The 20,057-nt window shown below is 48.5% G+C and overlaps 1 protein-coding gene and 1 pseudogene across 3 annotated transcripts in view; both read right to left on the bottom strand.

Annotated features, from left to right (window-relative positions):
- Nucleotides 1-584: 584 nt before the first annotated feature.
- Nucleotides 585-20,057, bottom strand: part of LOC136456061 (2-oxoglutarate and iron-dependent oxygenase domain-containing protein CP2-like) — a 29,409-nt gene continuing 9,936 nt past the window's right edge. The window contains exons 3-9 of one of the 3 annotated variants that reach the window (XM_066455819.1): nt 19,845-20,021; nt 19,617-19,767; nt 19,437-19,523; nt 12,747-12,871; nt 2,832-2,950; nt 916-1,027; nt 585-826 (exon numbers count right to left, since the gene is read on the bottom strand). In XM_066455819.1, the coding sequence (XP_066311916.1) occupies nt 791-826; nt 916-1,027; nt 2,832-2,950; nt 12,747-12,871; nt 19,437-19,523; nt 19,617-19,767; nt 19,845-20,021 (807 nt within the window). In that variant the 3' untranslated portion in view covers nt 585-790. Of the gene's footprint in view, nt 827-915; nt 1,073-2,831; nt 2,951-12,746; nt 12,872-19,436; nt 19,524-19,616; nt 19,768-19,844; nt 20,022-20,057 lie in introns of those variants that run through there. The other 2 variants (XM_066455820.1, XM_066455821.1) reach the window with 2 other exon arrangements.
- Nucleotides 13,059-14,294, bottom strand: LOC136456062 (uncharacterized mitochondrial protein AtMg00810-like; annotated as a pseudogene).

The raw sequence follows: 20,057 nt of genomic DNA, 5'->3' as shown, positions 1-20,057 counted from the left end.
ATGCGAGCGGAGGACGAGATGAGGCCCTAGTTTTTTTTTCATAATATAAGGTCGCCACGACAAATAAGAAATGGTGCAGTTGGTTGCGACGGGCTGAAAAATGACCGTGGGAAGTAAATCGAACAGTGTCATGAAACCTGTCTGCCCACGGAACCCAGCTCCCTTATAATTAGTAGAAATTAACCTGATCCAGTGGCATGTCTTGCTACATGATCGTCAAAATCTCAATTGTCACCTCTTTTACGACTCTTAAGTTCACAATTAGAGAGTTCCATTCTTTGACTCTAATCAAGAGAATCTACGCTGTAGTTAATCAGGATAACTCTGCATATGTCCCTCGTTAGAAATGAAAAACGAACTGTCACGTTAGGAAAAGTCATATCACGGAGCATCTGGTATAAAAGAGGGAAACCCACAACAGCATGCAGTTTCCTGAGACAGGTGCGAGCGGGCGGTAAACAGGTGCGAGACGAAATAATCATGCAAAGTTATTGGCGTTCCAATTTATACAATTCTGGCAACAAAAGTATTCAAATTCATAGCAGTATAATGTGCACACATTGACGCCGCAGAAATTGCAGGTCTGAAGCTACCAGATTATAACCCGTTATTACATTTCTTTCGGTTGGATTTGATAAGGTTTACATTTACATACACCTGCGATCACATCAATGAGCGCTCTAGCAGAAAGCTGGCTGTTGATTACAATGGCCACCTCTCAAGTCCCAAATGATGAACAAAGTTCAGTATGCCACAAAACTGTATATAACATAAATGCCCTACGTACAAACTAAATCGTTGCACCTCCAGAACCCCTGAGAAACGCCTACGCAAAATAAAAAGCAAGTGTCTAAGAACTGGCAACAAAAGGCATTGGCTAAGAAACGTACAAGCAATATAAATGTTGGGACTTACCATCTTGGTTGCTTTAACGCACTGACTCTGCCTTTCCCTCTTTTCACGCTGGCATTCACCACACCAGCTCGGAAAATCCTTCTGGTATTTTTTCATCTCCCTGAACACAGAGCTTGACGTAGGAAGAACTCATTCAGTTGCAGCATTTCACAAGCCCCTATTAGTCAAACTACAACTTTACATTTCAAGGCACAAAACACTTAACTTCTGAGGATGCACAAGATTGGCAAGCATTTTCTCTATGATCAAAGGTAACACCACAGAAAGGCGAAATGTAACATGGTAATGCAACATGTAGCAACATACCAGCAGCAAAGGGCAGGCACAGAAAAGATAAGCCAGCCAGCCATGTGATACCATACCATCACTTGCCCTGTTTAAGTGTAAAGAACAGAACATTTTGGGCATGATTGGTAAACTACATTCTATCCAACCAGGCTCCCTAGATGCAAACTGAGCTTGATTGGTAGACTGGAGCGGCACCTGGGCCTGGACCACTTGGTGCAAAAGCGCTACCCCAGACTGGTGGTGCATATGCCCAAAAAAATCTGTGCTTCTGCTGGGACTGGCTGGCATTGCGCATGGTGCAGCTTGAGTAGGGTTGCAAACGGTATGGATATTTTCCGACCATATTTGAGACCGAATCCGTTTAGAGTTCAGATCTGTCTATATTCAGATATTCAACATCCGATAGCGTATCCATATCCGAATATTCAAATCGCATATTTATGATGTAGATATCCAATCGTATCCTATCCGAAATAGCTGACACTATCCGTATTCATATTCGAATCTGAATAAAAATATAAAAACAAATGTAACATCGGTGATATCCATCCGTATCGATCCGTTTGCAACCCTAAGCATGAGCAAGCGGGCTGTGCAGCAAGAGAGAGCAAGTGTGTGTGTGTGTGTGTGTGTGTGTAGGCTGTGGCATGAGAGAGCAAGCATGCGCACGGGCTGTCCAACCAATCGCCTTTCCCCGTGTCCTGGCTGGATGCCTATGGCAGCCAATCGGACTCCTGTGGATGCACCAATCCGGATCAGCAAAGGCCTGGTGCCCCTTGTGCAAACCAAGCTAGGCTTGGCAAGGAACCAATTTGAGTGCATACATGTTTCGCATGGTATCAGGTGGGACCATGGATGTTCTTATATTATCTCACAAAAGCCGACAGCACTCGTACAAAACCGAGGGCTCTTTGAAAGTTTATATGCTTACTCAATTAACTTGGCTAATTTGAAGCTTAAGGCCCTGTTTGGTTGGGCTGTGGCTGTGGGAAAAAGCTGCTGTGGGCTGTGAGCTGAGGAAAAGCTGCTGTGGGCTGTGAGCTATAGAAAAGCTGAAAGCTGTTTGGTTAAACAAGTATAAAATATACCTTTTATCTTTATCTCTCTTGAAACAACTACTGGAAGAGCTTTTTATTCCACCAATTTCGAAAAGCAGAAAGCCAAAAGCCAAAAGCAGGATCAAACCAGCTTTCAAAAATGAACTACGGAAAAGCAGCTGCTTCTGAAAAAGCACCCTCCAAAAGCAGCCCCTTTGGTTGGGCTTTTGGCTTTTGGGGCCAAAAGCCAAAGCCAAAAGCCACCAACAGGGCCTAAGATTGATCAAATGGCCTGTATCCTGATACCATACTTATTGAGCCACATGAGTATGAGCCTCAAAGAATGCACTCAATAAAAATGGCTAGAACAGAAAGACAACAAACAAATGCACTAATGGAAGCAGGGAATGACCCCCTAAACTGCATCAACACTTTCAATAAATGATAATAAGATCAGAGGTATTAAAACAAATCTGCACATGAATATATCAATGATCTCACCTCAGGCATCAGTGCATTGAAATCTGCAAATACATATTGATAGCAATGCACTCATGAGATAAAGAAAACTGCAGGGAAAGGCCTGTATACCTCCGGCACCACAAAAGCAGATTGATTCTGAGACCAGATGAAGTAGCTCGAGCACCATGCCTGTGTCGCCCACGGTGGAGTACAGCCCGACCAGGAATATGTGTGTAGTCATACATTTCCTGCGCAGATGATCAGACAAAGATAAGAATATAGGAAGATGACACTTGAAGGTAACTTCGAACTGCATGTCACCAAAGAAGTCACATGGCTAAAAGCTATATTAGTAGAGACAAGAATATTTCTAATAAAAATTCTGAATAAATATGTTGACCACTCGAAGCTTAGAATGCTGCAGGTTGTGACCTGGGCCAGGCAAGGGTGGCAGCCAGGACGGCAGCAGTCGCTACCATCCCTATAGCCACCAGCCAGCTTAATTCCCAACCAAGGCAAGATAGGTGTCAATTAAGCAGGCAATAGGATTTAGTTTAGGGGATCAGTTAGGAAATAAAGAGGAAGGAAAGATACTTTCAAAAGATGTGCATCCCCCTTGGATACAAATGTAAGGCCAACACATTATTATTAAATCAATAAAGGAAAGAAGAGATTTTTCCAATCCCAACCTTTTGCCTCCCACTGCTGTTGACACGCACAAATCAACTACATCAAGTACTCATCATGTGAACAGACTAAGCCCCCTCCCCTGTACACACATATTCCTCCTCCAGTCGGGCAACATAGGCTAGCCACACTGGTCCTAGGACACACCCTCCTCTCACCACTACTTCCTACGACCTATGCCTTCCTAAGTTCCTATACTCGTACATAACAGTTATTGATTCAAATGCAAGACTTTTATACATCTTTCCTGCATCTTGAAACACAAGAATTATCTAAAAGAATATCCCATGACAGTCCTAGCTCATAAACCACAAAATTGTACTGGAAATAAATGTCCAAGAATAGCGAAAAGTTGTACTGGATGAAATTATAACATGTACGGCTGCCTGCTATAGGACCATATAGGACCTGGCTGCCTGCTATTTTCGCCACGCCTACTGCCCTTTTGGATTGGAACAAGAGTTTGTACACGTGATAACTTTTTTTCGGATTGAAATTGCATATGCTCAACAGAACAGAAGAATCAAGAAGACAGCACCACAAATGCAGTTTGTCATTTATGGTATGAGAGCAACCCCAGTGTTACCAACACATGGTAAATCTTAAGAATAAGAATCAACACATCATACCATCATCTAACATCATGCAGAATTCGATATTGAACAATACCTTCTGCAAGAAGGTAAAAAAAAAAGAGAGAGAGAAATCAGCATTTCGATAATAGCAGGTGGTGGGTTCAGACATGAATAATTGCATCTGCAACTATCCACAAGTCAATTTCTCTTTTTTTTATTCCAAACAAGTTTTTGTTCAAGGTCGGTTTTCAGATGATGGTTGATCATATAATCCATACATTCAATTTTTTAAAGAATATTTTATGGTCTTTTAGGGGTGCTACCATGAAAGAGGCGTTCCCTTTATGCTAACTCAATTTATGCTGAACTCAATTTTAAGCAACACAATATCCTGTAATACTGAGCTAACAAATCTCTCCTACTTAAAAATTACGAGCCCAATTCACTCCCCTTCGTCCGTCTGTCGCTTGCCCTCCCCTTGTCTGACGCTCACAACAATCAGCGCCGACAAGGTAGGCCATTCAGTCCATCCTAAGTCCAAGAATCCTCTCCCTCGCTCCTGCTGCGCCTCCATCCTGCCGCCAACTGTGCCGGTCTCAATGACGAACGCATCGTGCCTCCGACCTCATGGGGTATGCCACCACCCACCACTGCTGCAGCACCCAAGAGGACCCTTTCCCCAATGGGTGACCCCCCTTTATGGTCTTTTAGGGGTGCTACCATGAATTGGTAGCACAGTAGCACCCCAAGGAGGCGTTACCTTTATGCTAACTTAATTTATGCTGAACTCAATTTTAAGCAACACAATATCCAGTAATACTGAGCTAACAAATCTCTCCTACTTAAAAATTATAAGCCCAATTCACTCCCCATCATCCATCCATCGCTTGCCCTCCCCTTGTCTGATGCACACGACAATCGGCACCGACAAGGGAGGCCCTTCAGTCCCTCCTTAGTCCAAGAATCCTCTCCCTCACTCCTACCGCACCTCCATCCCGCCGCAAACTGCATCGATCTCAATGACAGCTGCATTGTACCTCCGACGTCGTGGGGTATGCCACCACCCACCACTACGGCAGCACCCAAGAGCACCCTTTCCCCAATTGAGTGACCCCCCCCCCCCCCCCCCCCCCCCACCCACACCCACACCCACACACAATCGCATCTGATCCCTCTCCACAGTCGAGCTCGATTCACAGCCGCTCGCCGGTGCCGAGGGTTCCCATGTGGGAGATTCAACAATGAACCATCCCCAAGCACGGTCGTCCATAGCTCCAGGCCAATTTGTGGTCTGAACCAGGGTACACAGATAGGATGTAGGAGAGGACGAGGAACACGGCGTTGTGTGCTCCCAATCGTGCAGTGACGTGGAGCACCATGGATGCAAGCGGCTTGGCAGAGGAGCGACGCGAGTTTCATCTGCCTGCCAGCGGCCGCACATGGAGGACCATGTTCCCGACGGCTATGGCAGCGGTTTGGAGGTATGAGGCTGCCGGGTCCGCTGGGAGTGCCTTCACGAGTCGCCGTTGATATCCAGCCTCCTCATCGCTGATCTCGTCCCACCCGCACCCAATGGTTTCGCTCTCCTCCACAGCTGAACAAGCCAACAAATAGGCATAGCGGCAAGGCACCTCAGATCCAAACTCCCCCTGCTCTGTGTCCACCTTGCAACCACCGAATCCACGGTTGTCGCCCAGGTCCTTGCTCCCGGTCCATGTTTTTATGGTTGAAACAAACCCATTCTCCTGTCGATTTCGATTTGCCTTGCGCACCTCGTATCCGATCTGGGATAGATCTCCTGATGTTTTTGGGTCTTTGCAGTGGCATTTTGTAGTCATCCTTGTGATTCTTATGTTCATGTTTTGGGGTCCGATGTTTCGTTCTGATGCAGGTTTCGAGAGGCATCGAAGCCCTCAGGGAAGGAGACCAAGGTACATGCATTCTCTATGATGAGCGAATGTAGAGAATTGGTATACTAATGTTGTACCATTATGTGTCTAGGAGTGGTAAAACGGTGATAGGCTACTCTTCTCAATGTATTATTAGCTTAGATTATGCAATTATTTCTCTTATCATATCGGAAACCTACCGCCGTAGTAGGGTTCAATACCATTTGATGTTGTAGTGAACATAATTATGCGCACATCACTTATTTAAGTCGTAAGCAATGGGTGGATTACTGAATGCAAGTTACTTTTTTGCTTCTTTGGCCAAACAAAGTTCCTTCATGTTGGGTTTAGTTGTATTCTTTGGTACAAAATCTTTAGGACAACCGGACACTTTGTGTTGGTTGGTTTACATTTCTTGGTTTTCCTTAATATTTTTGTAGTTTTAACCGACTACTGAATGAAAGATTCTCCTTTACGTATGTGTTTGATTTGGAGGATGAAAGGGGATGGGACAGGGCGATCTCGAGACAATTGGAACAGTGTCCATCCCCTTTGGAGAATACCCATGGAATATTCCTCCAAATGGGGGATGGATCCATCCCTCAGAGACAAGGGGACGGGGCTCGTCGCTCTTGTTCTTCCTCACGTACCGGCCGAGCATCGTCTTCTTCCTCACGAAGCGGCCAACCCTGGGCATGCTGAGGCAGCAGTGCGGGCCGAGCACGGCTCCGGTACGGTGATCCACTGTGTTAGCAAGTTATGTTTGCCTCCTAGGTCTATTGTGCCTGCGCCTTGGACTCTGGATACAGCCATGCGCCAGGCTAGGCACTTGTGCTATTTAGTATGAGTTAATTAGGTTCCTAGATTGTGTTCACACCTTGAACCCTTGAGTTCTCCTGCCTATATATTGTAATCCCTTGTAATCTGTGATTGATTAACATATACTATTCAGAGTTTATCTCTCTCACGTGGTATCACGAGTCCGGGTAACACCCGTTTTCCCTTCCGCTTCTCTGGCGTGCCGCTTCTAGCGCCGCTGCCTCCGGCGTGCTGCCCCTTGCGCCACCCCTCCCTTCTCCGCCATGGCTGGCTCCCTTCACCCCTCTGCTGCTGACAACGAGGCCGAGCGCAAGCGCCAGGAGGACGCATGCGCCGCCCAGGCTGCCGCCCGTCGCGCCGCTCTCGCTCGCGCCGAAGAGGCCGAAGCCGAGGCCGCCGCCGCGGCAAACGAGCGCGACGCTGCCGACCCTCCCCTTGAAGATCCGCCAGAGGACCGCGACGAGGTCGCGTCCTCCCTCTTCGATGGCCCTCGTACCTCAGTTCAGGCCGCCATAGCTCTGCTGTTCTTAACCTGCACGCCCAAGCTGTGGCCGTCCAGAACATCCGTCATCTTGTCCACGTCGTTCTCGACGTCACCTCCGGCAGCTTCACTCGGTGGCGCGAGCAATTCCTGCTCGCCCTGGGCAAGTACTCCCTTCAGGGCCATGTTCTTCAGGACGATCGTCCCCTGAACTCACCAGACTGGGAGCGCATGGATTGCGTCGTCCGCTCCTGGCTCTACGGCACCCTCTCCGACAATCTCCACGACATTGTCCGGCATTGCGGCGACCAAGGCGATACTGCCCGTACCACCTGGCTTGCCATTGAGAGCCAATTTCTCGGCAACCGGGAGGTGCGCGCTCTCATCCTTGACGCCAAACTTCGCACGCTTGTCCAGGGGGACCTATCTATCACCGACTACTGCAAGCTTCTCAAGACCACCGCCGACAACCTCGTTGATCTGGGTGAACCCGTCAGCGACCGCTCCCTCGTCCTCAATCTCATCCGAGGTTTGAACGAGCGGTTTGTCTCCGTTGGCCGCCATCTTCGACTCAGCCGTCCCTTCCCTTCCTTCTTGGAGGCCTGCGATGAGCTCACTCTCGAGGAGCTTACCATGGGGGCCCCGACTCCGTCTCCTCCCACGGCTCTCGTCGCCAGCACAGGTTCTCAACATCCTACCCACCAAAACCCTTCACTCCTCCACACCTCACTCTGTCCTGTTTGGTGTTCAGCCCCAATACAACCATCTTCGCGTGCCCAGCACATGAGGGGCGAGGCTGGTGAGCTGCGGTAGCGTGCGTGGGGGCATCCTACGGCAGTGACCTAGGGCTAAGCTCGGCTTCGGGACGGCGAACCATGGCAGTAACGTGGCCGAGCTGTGGGGCAGATGTTTAGCACGTGCAGGGCGTGCTTACAGGAGCGTGGGGGTGGTGGCGCTGTCCAAAAAGCTGAGGTGCAATGGCAGCGCTACGTGGGAAGGAAGAAGTTAAGAAAACAGAGAATGACAAACATGCCCCACATGTCAGATGACTCGTCCCATATTTCTGAGTGGAACGGAACACGAAACAGATCCCATCCCTTGCAACCAAACACAAAACAGGGATGCTCCCGTCCCAAAAAACAGGAATGGAACCATCCAATACCTCGTCTCTAAACCAAACACATGGTAAGTTAACTCGTTCTTGGCAGCTTGAGTGCTTCAATTGTCTGTGCATGTCACTGGTAATCTTATTATCTGTCCGATTTGTCTTTAGGTTCTAGAAGCTCCATATGGCATGGTGGCACAGGCAACCATGCTAGTGCATTGTTCCTTTTTTGTCGAAAACGCAGAAGAGTTGTGTTTCTTTGCATTAAGAGGAAAAGGGGCGAGAACCCTTACAAACGCACACAACATACCAACACAAAAACAAAAAACACAATTCAGCAAACTTTACTAATGCCAGTGCATTGTTCCTCACAGCAGCTAAAGCTAATACATTGGACAAAGTTGAGTCAGAGATTAAAACTGTTGTAGAGGCATCCAATAAAAGCCTGTTGTTTTCTCAATCCATCCAGGACTTGTCGGTTCCAAAAGAGACCAGGGTGAAAAAAAAAGTTCGATAAGGTGCTCTTCTTTTCTACATGCCTTACTAATGAACTGTGTAGAATGTATTCAGCCATTTATGTGTGCTCATGGAAGGTGTGGATGACGATGATGTCTATGCCGCCTCCAGCGAGGTTGGTGGATATTGGCTGCGAGGACATCATGGTGCAGAGGCCAGTGGTGGTGGCAGACATGGATCTGTGTGTGAAGGTTGCAGCACTGTTCGCCTAAACGGCTGTTTAGCCCGCTTACACACCGTTTAAATGCTACACGGTGGTACGCCATTTCTGTTTAATCGGTTGTTTTGACCGTTTAAACGTCCGTTTTGCCCGTTTAAACGTCCGTTTATCGCACCGCGCAGAGAGTGCAGCACACCTTGAGGTGGCACGGATACTGGACTAACGGTAGGAGGCATCGGCGGCCAAGGGTCTGGCTGGCAACGCAGCACCATGCACTGAAGCTTTGGTCTTGCAGTTGGCTCTGAACCAGAATCTGCGCTATCACCTGTTGTCTCAGATTATTAGCCCATGCTTTAGATTATGGACTCATATCATTGGGTGTCTCATATTGTTGATACGTACTCCCTCCGTTCCAAGTTGTAAGTCGTTCTGGCTTTTCTAGATACATGGTATTTACTATGTATCTAGATACGTAGCAAAAGCTATGTATCAAGAAAAAGCCAGAACAACTTACAATTTGGAATGCAAGGAGTAATCGTTAAGTGTATGAAGGCCCATCTATTATAGGCCCATATGGCCCATGAGGCTATCTATATATAGTTATCTCCACTAATGGAGTGATTATTCTCTCAAATCCCCAGGTTAGTAACATGGTACCAAAGCCATGGATTAGTGTTAGGGTTAGAGCTGATCACATCTATTAACCCACCCACGATCCATTTTTTTAACCCGCCGGCATCATCATCCTCTATTTAGCCACACGGGCGGCCATCTTTCGTCCGTCGCTATTGCGAGGACGATATCAGTCGCCATTCGGGCTTTGTTCCAGCACGTCCACTTCATCAATGCGGCGCATATCCTATCCGTGTGTCGTCCGCACGACGTCCGCAAGCCATCCTCGCACCTTCCACGTGGGTCGTCCGCACAGATGTCTCCGACTCTGCCTGTTCTCATCGTGCATCGCTGCCCGTTCGTGCGGGGTTTTGCGCCCACTGCTTCATCACTACACCTGCCGATGTCCGTCCTCGACTTATGCGCCTGCATTTGCTCTGTTCTGGCTGGGCACCTTTCTTGGGTTGAACTCTGCATCTGTCTGGCCCTTGGTGTTGCTCCTCTGCTGGTGCCTGAACAGCTGCTGCTCTCTGCTGCTGTGGTAGTGCTGCAGTGCTATATTGGTGGTAATCCATTTTGTTCTGATCATTCTCAGCGTTGCTGACATGTTACAACCCACTGCAATTGTCTTTCCTATGAAACTCGATGGCCCTAGTAACTATCGAGAGTGGGCTTTCTCTGCCAAAACTGTATTGAGGGGCCATGGTCTTATGTCTCATTTGACTAAGGATCCTCCAGTTGACACGTCAAAGGATGTCTCTGGTGCTGATGCAATCACAGCTTGGACCAATGATGTACGTGTCATGAGTGCTATTGTCACCAGTATGAGCACTTGCGACTACTACTTCAGAGATTGTATGACTCCGATGGTTGTTGGCCGATTTTGGTATTTCTTGTGATGCCCCCACACCACTTCTCTGTGATAATACAGGAGCCATACAGATTGCTAATGATCCTGTTAAGCAACATCGACTTCATTTAATAAAACAGAATGTTTCAGATCCTCTAGTTCCAGCTTGAGTTTGAAGGGGAGTGTCAAGTGTATGAAGGCCCATCTACTATAGGCCCATGAGGCTCTCTATATATGGTTATCTCCACTAATGGAGTGATTATTCTCTCTCATATCCCCAGGTTAGTAACAGTAATTAGGTTCCCGTTAGTGCTCTGAAGCCTGCAATGATTTTAGTTAATTTCATCATCAACTGCAAATGTTTGCGCTTACAATATTTGTTCTTTATGTTTACTTTCAGGCAAGAAAAAGTGAACGTATTACAGAGTGGATTGCTTTGTGAAATGCGAACGGAAGGGGGGGGGGGGGGGGCGGTGGCGGAGAGGTTCAGAAGAAAAGAGGCAGGGCATTTAGACATTTCCCATGGTCTATACAACCACCGTCGATTGATTCTATAGAAAGAGGCGATGGGCTAAAAAATAGTCAATGGGATCGAGACAAATATAAGCAAATTATTGGTTGTTAGGATTTAAAACTATAAAAGATATAATATCATTTAAATTTTTGTGCCTGCAGCAACACACGGGCCAATACCTAGTAATAACATAAAATATCCAACTTCTTTGTTCACATTACTTCTGTGATTCCTTACTTTTATCTTATCCATCAAGATGTAGAGCCTATTATCACCTTAGATTTATTTGCGCGAGGTAAAACCCAAACTAAATTATCTGGTTGCTTACTACACATGCTAATAGCACAGTGTAATCATGTTATCCAATTAGTCGTGATTAGTCATCCTTATTGGTCCTTGCACTTCAACTAGGTAGTCTGAGCCTCCGAGGTGACTAGGACGATCAGAAACAAAGTCATCCAATTAGTCTCTGATCCATCATGACAAGTCGTCCGATTACTGCATGGACGACTAGTTTGTGACTTGTGACTGAGCTGGCTAGGCAGCTAGCAAACTTGGGATTTTTATTTTTAGCACAATAGGGTTATCAAGCTGTGGCAGCAGCACCTTATCCTCCCCAGCCTGGACACTTCTGTAACCACACTCAGTTTCTCTTCCTCGTCACTGCCCTTCCCTGAGCTTACGTGCACCACCCCTGCATTTCCTGAGGTAGTATGCCAGTCATCCTCTTCTGTGCCACGCGCCACCTCCTTTTACCTGCCACTACTTTGCTACGTTTCTAGTTGTTCTGCTGTTTCCCTGGGACCCTCAACTTGAAGCAGGTGGTGCTACTGATGCTGCAGGTTCATCAGCTGCATCAGGAGCTGCTGCCTCACCTTCCTTAGGCCCTGTTTGGATACCCTATGATTATAATAATCAGATTATATAATCATATTTTGATCCTAACAGGATGGATTAAATGATGGATTATTATAATCAAAACCCCTGATTACCATAATCCCATAATCCAGGTGAGACCAGGTTTTAGGGGCTTATGGATGCTAAAAGTCTTTGCCCTCCAATCAATTGTCCAACTTACCAGACTAAAGGATAAAGATAGGATTTTCTCACTTTAACCAACCATAATCTAGGGACCCAAACACTCTGATTATTATAATCCTTAATCCTGATTATAACAATCATGCGTGTAATCCAGATTAGCTGTGATCTAAACAAGCCCTTAGTTGCTCTAGATGGTGCACCCGTAGCAGATATACATACTGGCCAGGAAACCAGTGTATGTAGACAGGAAGACTATACTGCCGACAGAGCGCGACTAGTCGACTATCAACCTGATTGATACCTAATCACGATTAGTCTGCTGATCTGTGCTCCAGTGACTAGGCTCGATTATACGATTTGAAAACATTGCTGTAGCATAGCATCTATTAGCCAATGACTCTGGAATGTAAGGGCCTGTTTCGTTCGTGCCAAACATTGCCACGTCACATGTTACTCATGCCACAGGTTCTTAGGCAGTTGTTTGGTTCACTCCTGCAACTATGGCACGCCACACTTTCTTAGCACCTTGTCCCGCACGTCATAGACTTATTTCCTTGCCAAACTTTGCCACAAGTGGCTTTAATTTTGTTCGCCACACTTTCTATAGCAGACACAGTTTGTCTAAGGTTAGGTGTGGCAAACTATCAACCAACAGGGCCTAAATAAAGAATTATCAGGGTACGAGGAGCATAATAAAAAACAATCAAAAATGCATGACTTACCATGCATGGGCAGATAAAATAAAAAGAAAAATGACATATTAAGACAGTTGTTGAAGTACAAATAAGGAGTCACCTCATGTTGTGTCTCTGAATTCACATGATTCTCACACCGAATACCTCGGAAATATAATTCACCACCAGAGAATTGTTTTCCAAGGCAAACATTTAATGTAACTTCTGAATCATCCACATGAAAACCTACAAAAGCAAATGTTAACAGTTCAGAAACCAAAAAAAAAAAGATATCCCACTTGTTCAAATATGTTTATACAGTGAAAAGTAATGGAACATATATTTTGCTTCCATAAGGCGGTACTAATAGAAATGTTTATTCGAAATTAAAATTTGCCTGGAAAGAAGGAACTGAGAGCTAATAGGTCTCGGGAATTGATTGATAGATTAGCAGCAGTACAGGGTACAATATATAGGCAAGGATCAATAGGGTTTATAGAAACACCCAATCAACGGTGATCCTTGCCTTATCAATGTAATCTATCTATCTTAACCCCTAAGGCAGCCAGCCTAACAGGCTAGGCGCCAGGCCCAAGGCCAGCCGTCGAATCGTCAGCCACTCTGCACGTTTAGACTAGACCTAAACTCCGTGAAAACTAAAGTAGGCAGCCCTTTGGTGAAGATATCTGCATATTGCGAAGTGGTGGGACATGCACAACACGAAGATCACCAACGGCGACTCGCTCCCGGACGAAGTGAAGATCGATCTCAATGTGCTTGGTGCGCTGATGCTGAACAGGGTTGGAGGTCATGTAGACGGCACTGATGTTGTCACAATACACCAGCGTGGCGCGTCGTAGAGGGGCATGCAGCTCCAGAAGTAGCTGGCGGAGCCAAGTAGCCTCTGCAACTCCGTTGGCCACCGCGCGATACTCGGCTTCAGCACTGGATCTTGACACTGTGTTCTGGCGCTTCGAGGACCAGGAAACAAGGTTGTCACCAAGGAACACCGCATAGCCTGAGGTGGACTTGCGAGTGTCCGGACAACCAGCCCAGTCAGCGTCGGTGTAGACGACAAGATCAGTGGAAGTAGACGATCGCAGCAGGAGACCAAGGTAAAGAGTGCCTCGAACGTAGCGAAGAATCCTCTTCAGGGCAGCAAGGTGAGGCTCACGAGGATCATGCATGTGGAGGCAGACCTGTTGAACTGCATATGCAATGTCTAGGCGGGTGAACGTCAGGTACTGGAGAGCTCCGGTAAGGCTGCGGAAGTCTGTAGCATCAGACACAGGGGGCCCCATCAGCTGCAGCAACCTTCGGATTGGTGTCAACTGGAGTGGAGCACGGCTTGCACTCTGTCATTCCTGCACGTTCTAGAATGTCCAACATATACTGTCGCTGTGAGAGGAGGCCATCACCACTTTGCTGAACCTGCATACCAAGGAAGTGATGCAATGCACCGAGGTCTTTCATGGCGAACTCCTGCTGAAGTGCTGAGATAATCCGCCGAAGGAGACTAGGTGAGGAAGCTGTGAGGACAATGTCATCCACATAGAGCAACAGGTAGGCTGTATCTGATCCACGCTGGTAAATAAAAAGTGAGGTGTCTGACTTGGCTTCAACAAACCCAATAGACAGCAGGAATGAGGCCATCCGGCTATACCATGCGCGAGGAGCCTGCTTCAGGCCGTAAAGGGATTTCTTCAGAAGGCAGACAAAGTCCAGGGTGAGCTAGATCTTCGAACCCGAACGGCTGCTGGCAATACACAACCTCAGACAGATTGCCATGAAGGAAAGCGTTCTTCACATCTAGCTGGTGGATGGGCCAGGTGCGAGAGAGCGCCAAGGAGAGCACCGTGCGGACAGTAGCGGGCTTCACCACAGGACTGAACGTCTCATCGAAGTCAACACCAGGCCGCTGGGTAAAGCCACGAAGAACCCAGCGTGCCTTGTACCGCTCAAGGGAGCCATCGGACTGAAACTTGTGCTTGAAAATCCACTTGCCAGTGACGACGTTGGCCCGAGGAGGTCGAGGCACGAGGTCCCAAGTGTGATTCTGCAAGAGAGCATTGTGTTCTTCTTCCATAGCCGCTCGCCAATTGGGGTCAGCGAGAGCGCTACGAAACGGTCTTTGGGACTACAGAGAGGGGGGCGGCGTGGTAGGCGGCAGGCATCCGATAGCCGCTCTTCGACCGCGTGCCCATAGCGTGCTGGTTCGTCACTGGAATGACAGTAACAGCGCCCTTGGGTAGCGGGGCGGCCGGGGCAGGAGCAGCCTGAGCAGGCGGTGTCGGCGCGGCTAGTACAGGAGTATCCAGCGGTCGGGGTCGACGCGTGAAGTGGTACGTGAAGGCCCGATCCGAGCGGAGAGGTGGGAACCCGGGCGGGGGTCCTGCGCCTGCATGCAGGGCAGGCGGGATGTAGAGTGGGGAAGCCTCTCCAACCGTGTTGGGCAACGCCGTGGCCGCACGTGGCGCGGGAGAGGTGGTCCTGGTGGCCGCGCGTGGCGCGGTAGGTGTCCCCGACGCCCGCAGCGCTGGTGGAATGTAGAGCACAGGCACCGGTGGATCATCAGCATCATCAGCAGGCAGGGGCGCCCCAAGTACAGTCGCAGTGGGACCGGCAGGGGCGCTGGAGACATCAGCGGTGCTGGGTGGTGTTCCTGCAGACAAAAACTGGTGCATCGGTCCAATAGGAGGGAGCACAGGGTCAGTAGTATCGTCATCGAGGAACTGTAGGTCCGCTGGAGCACTAGGACCATGGCGCTCAGCAAAGGGAAAGGCCGTTTCATCGAAGATGACGTGCCGGGAGACGATGACTCTATTGGAGGAGAGGTCAAGGCAGCAGGTACCCTGTGATGAGCGGAATAGCCTAGGAAGATACACAGGACAGACCTAGGGGCGAGTTTGTGCGGTGCAGTAGCCGACATATTTGGGTAGCATTTGCAACCGAAGACTCGTAGATGATCATATGCTGGTGGCTTGCCGAACAGGGCAAGGTGCGGCGTGGAAAACTGTAGAGTCTTGGTAGGCAGTATGTTGAGCAGAATAGTGGCTGTAGAGAGGGCCTCTACCCAGTAGGACGGAGGCATGGACGCCTGAAAGAGCAGTGAACGAACAACATTATTGATGGAGCGAATAATGCGTTCAGCTTTACCGTTTTGAGACGATGTGTAGGGACAGGACATGCGAAGGTGGATGCCCTGAGCGAGGAAAAACTGACGGGAGCTAGAGTTGTCAAACTCTTTCCCGTTGTCGCACTGAACAGCCTTCACCCGGGCGCCAAACTGGGTGGAGGCGTGAGCGATGAAGTGAGCGAGCGTGTTGAAAGTGTCAGATTTAAGCCGCAAAGGAAACGTCCACAAATAATGAGTGCAATCATCAAGTATGACCAAGTAGTATTTATAACCAGAAATGCTGACAACTGGAGAGGTCCATAAATCACAATGTATAAGATCAAACTTGCTAGACGCACGAGAGGTGGACTCATGAAAGGGCAAACGAACATGACGGCCTAACTGACAAGCATGACATAACTCGGAGCAATCCTGAATATGACAGGAGACACTAGACGCGAGCTTCGACAACGCCTCATGACCGGGGTGGCCAAGACGCCAATGCCACAGCGGGGAGGAAGCCTGGGCGACAAGGGAGTGTGCTGGGGGTAGGCGCAGAGGGTATAGCGGCCCAGCGCTATTGCACCTGACGATCTCGGTCCGAGATGGAAGAACCTTCACAGAACAACCAGCGGGGTCAAACTCAACAGAACAATTATTGTCGGTAATAAATTGGCGAACAGAGATAAGATTCTTAATAATTTGTGGCGACACAAGGACATTATTAAGACGTAAATTACGAGACAACCTTGTAGAGCCAGTGGCCGTGACAAGAAGAAGAGAGCCGTTACCGACAACAATGGATGAAGGAGTAGGGTACCGCGGGAGAAGAACATGTGAAAGAGAGGAGGACTGGGATGTCATATGTGAAGTAGCACCTGAGTCGAAGTACCACTCGTTGGTCGTAGGAGGGGTCAGCGACGTTGTGCTGAAGGTGGAGGCGAGGGCCGTCGGGTCCCAAGAGGGGAGGCCGGCCACCGGGTTGTAATACCCAGGGGCGACCCACTGTCCAGTGCCATCAGGAGCAAGGAGGGCAGCGGCCTGCTGGTGGGCAGCAAGGGCGTGCTGCTGCTGTTGGGCGAGGAAGGCCTGCTGCTGCGCCTGCTGCTGCGCAGTGCTATTGTGCCTGCTGTTGTGCCTGCTGCTGCGCCTGCAGGTGAGGAGGCACTGGGATGGGTGCCAGCGGTGGACGAGGTCCCCCTGGCCACATCTGAATGGTCCCGGTCCAGGGGTTGTAGACGCTGGGCCATGGCCGCCCGCCGGCCGGCCGGCTGCTGCTGTGCGCCACCAGTGGGGCGTGACCCCTGTCCAGGAGGGCCACCGCCGTTGTTGCCTTTGCCGCCACCGCCGCGCTTGCTGCGACGGTTGTTAGGCGGCTTGGAGTTCCCACCAGCGCCCGTGCCGGAGGACGCAGGGGCAGGACTGGGAGTGGTGGAGGCGGCGAGCGCAGTGGCAGGTGCGTCCTTGCGGGTCTCCATGGTGAGTTCCTCGAGGATGAGGTCGTCACGAGCCTCCAGGAAGGTGGGGAACGGTCGAGCGCGACGAAGGAGCGTCCCAACGTGGCTGAAGCGCTCGTTGAGGCCGCGGATCACGTTGAGGACGAGCGTGCAGTCGGTGACGGCCTCGCCAAGGGCCGTGAGATCATCGGCCATCTTTTTCAGCTTGCGGCAGTAGTCAGTGACGGAGAGAGGTCGCCCTGGACGAAGTTGCGAAACCGCGTCTCGAGGTGGATGGAGCGAGCCTCGCGGTTGCCAAGGAACTGCGACTCGACGGCGAGCCAGGCATGCCGAGCGGTGGAGCCCTGGGCGGAGATGATCTCGCCAAGATCGTCGGTGAGCGTGGCGACGATCCAGGACTTGACGACACAGTCCATCCGGGCCCAATCAGGAGGAATTGGGGCTGGAGGTTCCTCTCGAACGTGATCCTGGAGGGAGAACTTGCCGAGGATGAGAAGGAACTGATCACGCCAGCGGTTGAAGTTACCGGAATCGACGTCGAGGATGGTGGTGACGTGGTTCCGGATGTTGCTGACCGCAACAGCCTGAGCAGGAGCTGCAAAAGGGCAACGGCCTTGTGATGCAGCATGGCAGCCCGAAGATCGGGTGGCGGCGCTGAAGTGCCTCGCTAGCGCGCTGGGCGGTGGCGTCGCGATCCTTAGCCGCGGCTGTGGCCTCCTCCTCGGCCCGTAGGGCGCGTGCTAGGGCAGCATCATGCGCAGCCTGACGCTCGCGCTCGAGACGCTGAGCAGCGGCGGCAGCCTCGTTGGCCTTCTCCGCGGCGAGGCGTTGGGCGACGGCATCTTCCTGGATGGTGGCAGAGGAGGCGGCCAGATCGTCCCCAGCCCTAGGGGTTGCTGGAGGGGTGGAGGGCATGGTGGCGCAGCACGGAGGGTACCGGCGCGCGGAGGGGCGCAGCGCGGCGAGGGGTCGGCGCGCGTGGAGTGGGCAGCGGAAGAGGAGACCTAAACCTAGGCGGCTGATACCATGAGAGCGAATAGGTCTCGGGAATTGATTGATAGATTAGCAGCAGTACAGGGTACAATATATAGGCAAGGATCAATAGGGATTTATAGAAACACCCAATCAATGGTGATCCTTGCCTTATCAATGTAATCTATCTATCTTAACCCCTAAGGCAGCCAGCCTAACAGGCTAGGCCAGCCCATTAGGGCGCCTATTCTAACAGGAACCATACGTTCATCTTGATATTACAAAGGAAGAAAAAGAAGTATGATAATGAACCTTAGAGAGATTAGCAACGTGGTACATATATGCAGCTATAAGAATTCAACTAATCTTAACATCATAAAATTATATGGTAAGCTAGATTTTCCTGAAAAGCATGAAGGCAGGGTACAATTTTCTACTAACTTAATATGTCACATCACTTCTCACAAGAGGCAGAATGGGCTTCCTGCCTTTCGAAGATGTTCAGGGCATAAGGGCTAGAAGATGCAGTTGGAAAATGAATCTAGTTGTCATTAGTTAAAGCTACATACACTAGGACAGAAGAGAGTTTATTTAACCAATAGTTCTTAATAAAAATTTTCCTTTGATAATCATCCACCTATAGCATATCAAAGTTTTAATCAAAATTTGTTAAAAGGTAAAAGTTCAAAATAATATCAGATATCTAGTATTTTCAATCATTGCTCTTTTGATTTGTTACCATATAACAGTAAGGATTCTGCTAATAGAAAAAAAGAACATATTTATCTGACGAGTAACCTTTGTATATGCTATGATGAAAGAAAATTCACATCTCAATTGTACTTAATTTCTTCTCCAACAAATCTCAAAGAAGGGACAGACAGTGAGGATTATAGGTGATGCATGTGAGTGCAGAATCACATTTACACATCATGTCCTCAGACATTTAAATTTCTTATTGTCTATGACGAGACATCAGCTTTACTTTCATGATGTTTTGTGTTAGAAAGGTGTAAGACAGTAGGTTCAAAGGCTGGTAACTAGCAACAACTGGATATCCTATTTGATATCCCGGTTATGAAACTTGTGAATAGACTCCATGATTTTTTGCAGGTGATTCCTCCAATAGCATGTACATTCAACTTACATGTGAACCAAAAATATTAAAAGCAAACGAAAAACTTATGACAATGCATTCCTTGGGCACTTCAAGGTGTTTCTAACTACGAGTTTTCTGGCATTCTTTGAATATAGTGCAGGAACGTACCTAGTTCAAGATCCCTGTCTTTCCCATATTCAACAATAAAAGCATGATGGGAGTCCAATGTTCCTCCACCAACCTCAGGATAAAAAACTAAAGATCAACCCAGAGCATAAGATTAATGAGAAACAAGAACTAAAATAAAGTGATTGCTATCTGTAATAATGTAGCAGTCATTCAGACAACCTTTAGAAATTGGAGCTATGAACTGTTCCATGAACTGGTTCAGCATAGCTTCCAGGCCAAAATCATCAAGGACAGCACCATACTTGTTCATTGTATTTGGCCTCATTATCTTAAATTTCATAGCATGGACCCATTTTTCAAAGTTCTCTACCTACAAAGGTGCACAAAATTAGAAATTGATGAACAAAGTTTGAAACAAATCTTATTTTTGTCCTTAATATACCATACCTCCTCCAATAACATCTCACAGAAAGTAGGTTGCAACATAGCAAACGAATAAACACCAGGAATTGGCTCAGTCATAATACTTCTAAAGCTTTCTTCTGTATTGCTCCTAACTGCTTCAAGGAATGTTGGTAAGAAGAACACTGAAGGATGCATATTGTATAATTCTTCATGAAGAGGCTGCCAGAAACAAACAAATAAAAGAGGTGAGTTTCT

Source organism: Miscanthus floridulus, chromosome 6, assembly GCF_019320115.1.
Source record: "Miscanthus floridulus cultivar M001 chromosome 6, ASM1932011v1, whole genome shotgun sequence".
NCBI lineage: Eukaryota > Viridiplantae > Streptophyta > Magnoliopsida > Poales > Poaceae > Miscanthus > Miscanthus floridulus.
Note: the sequence above shows the minus strand (reverse complement) of the source record. Positions and strands in the feature narration are given on the sequence as shown.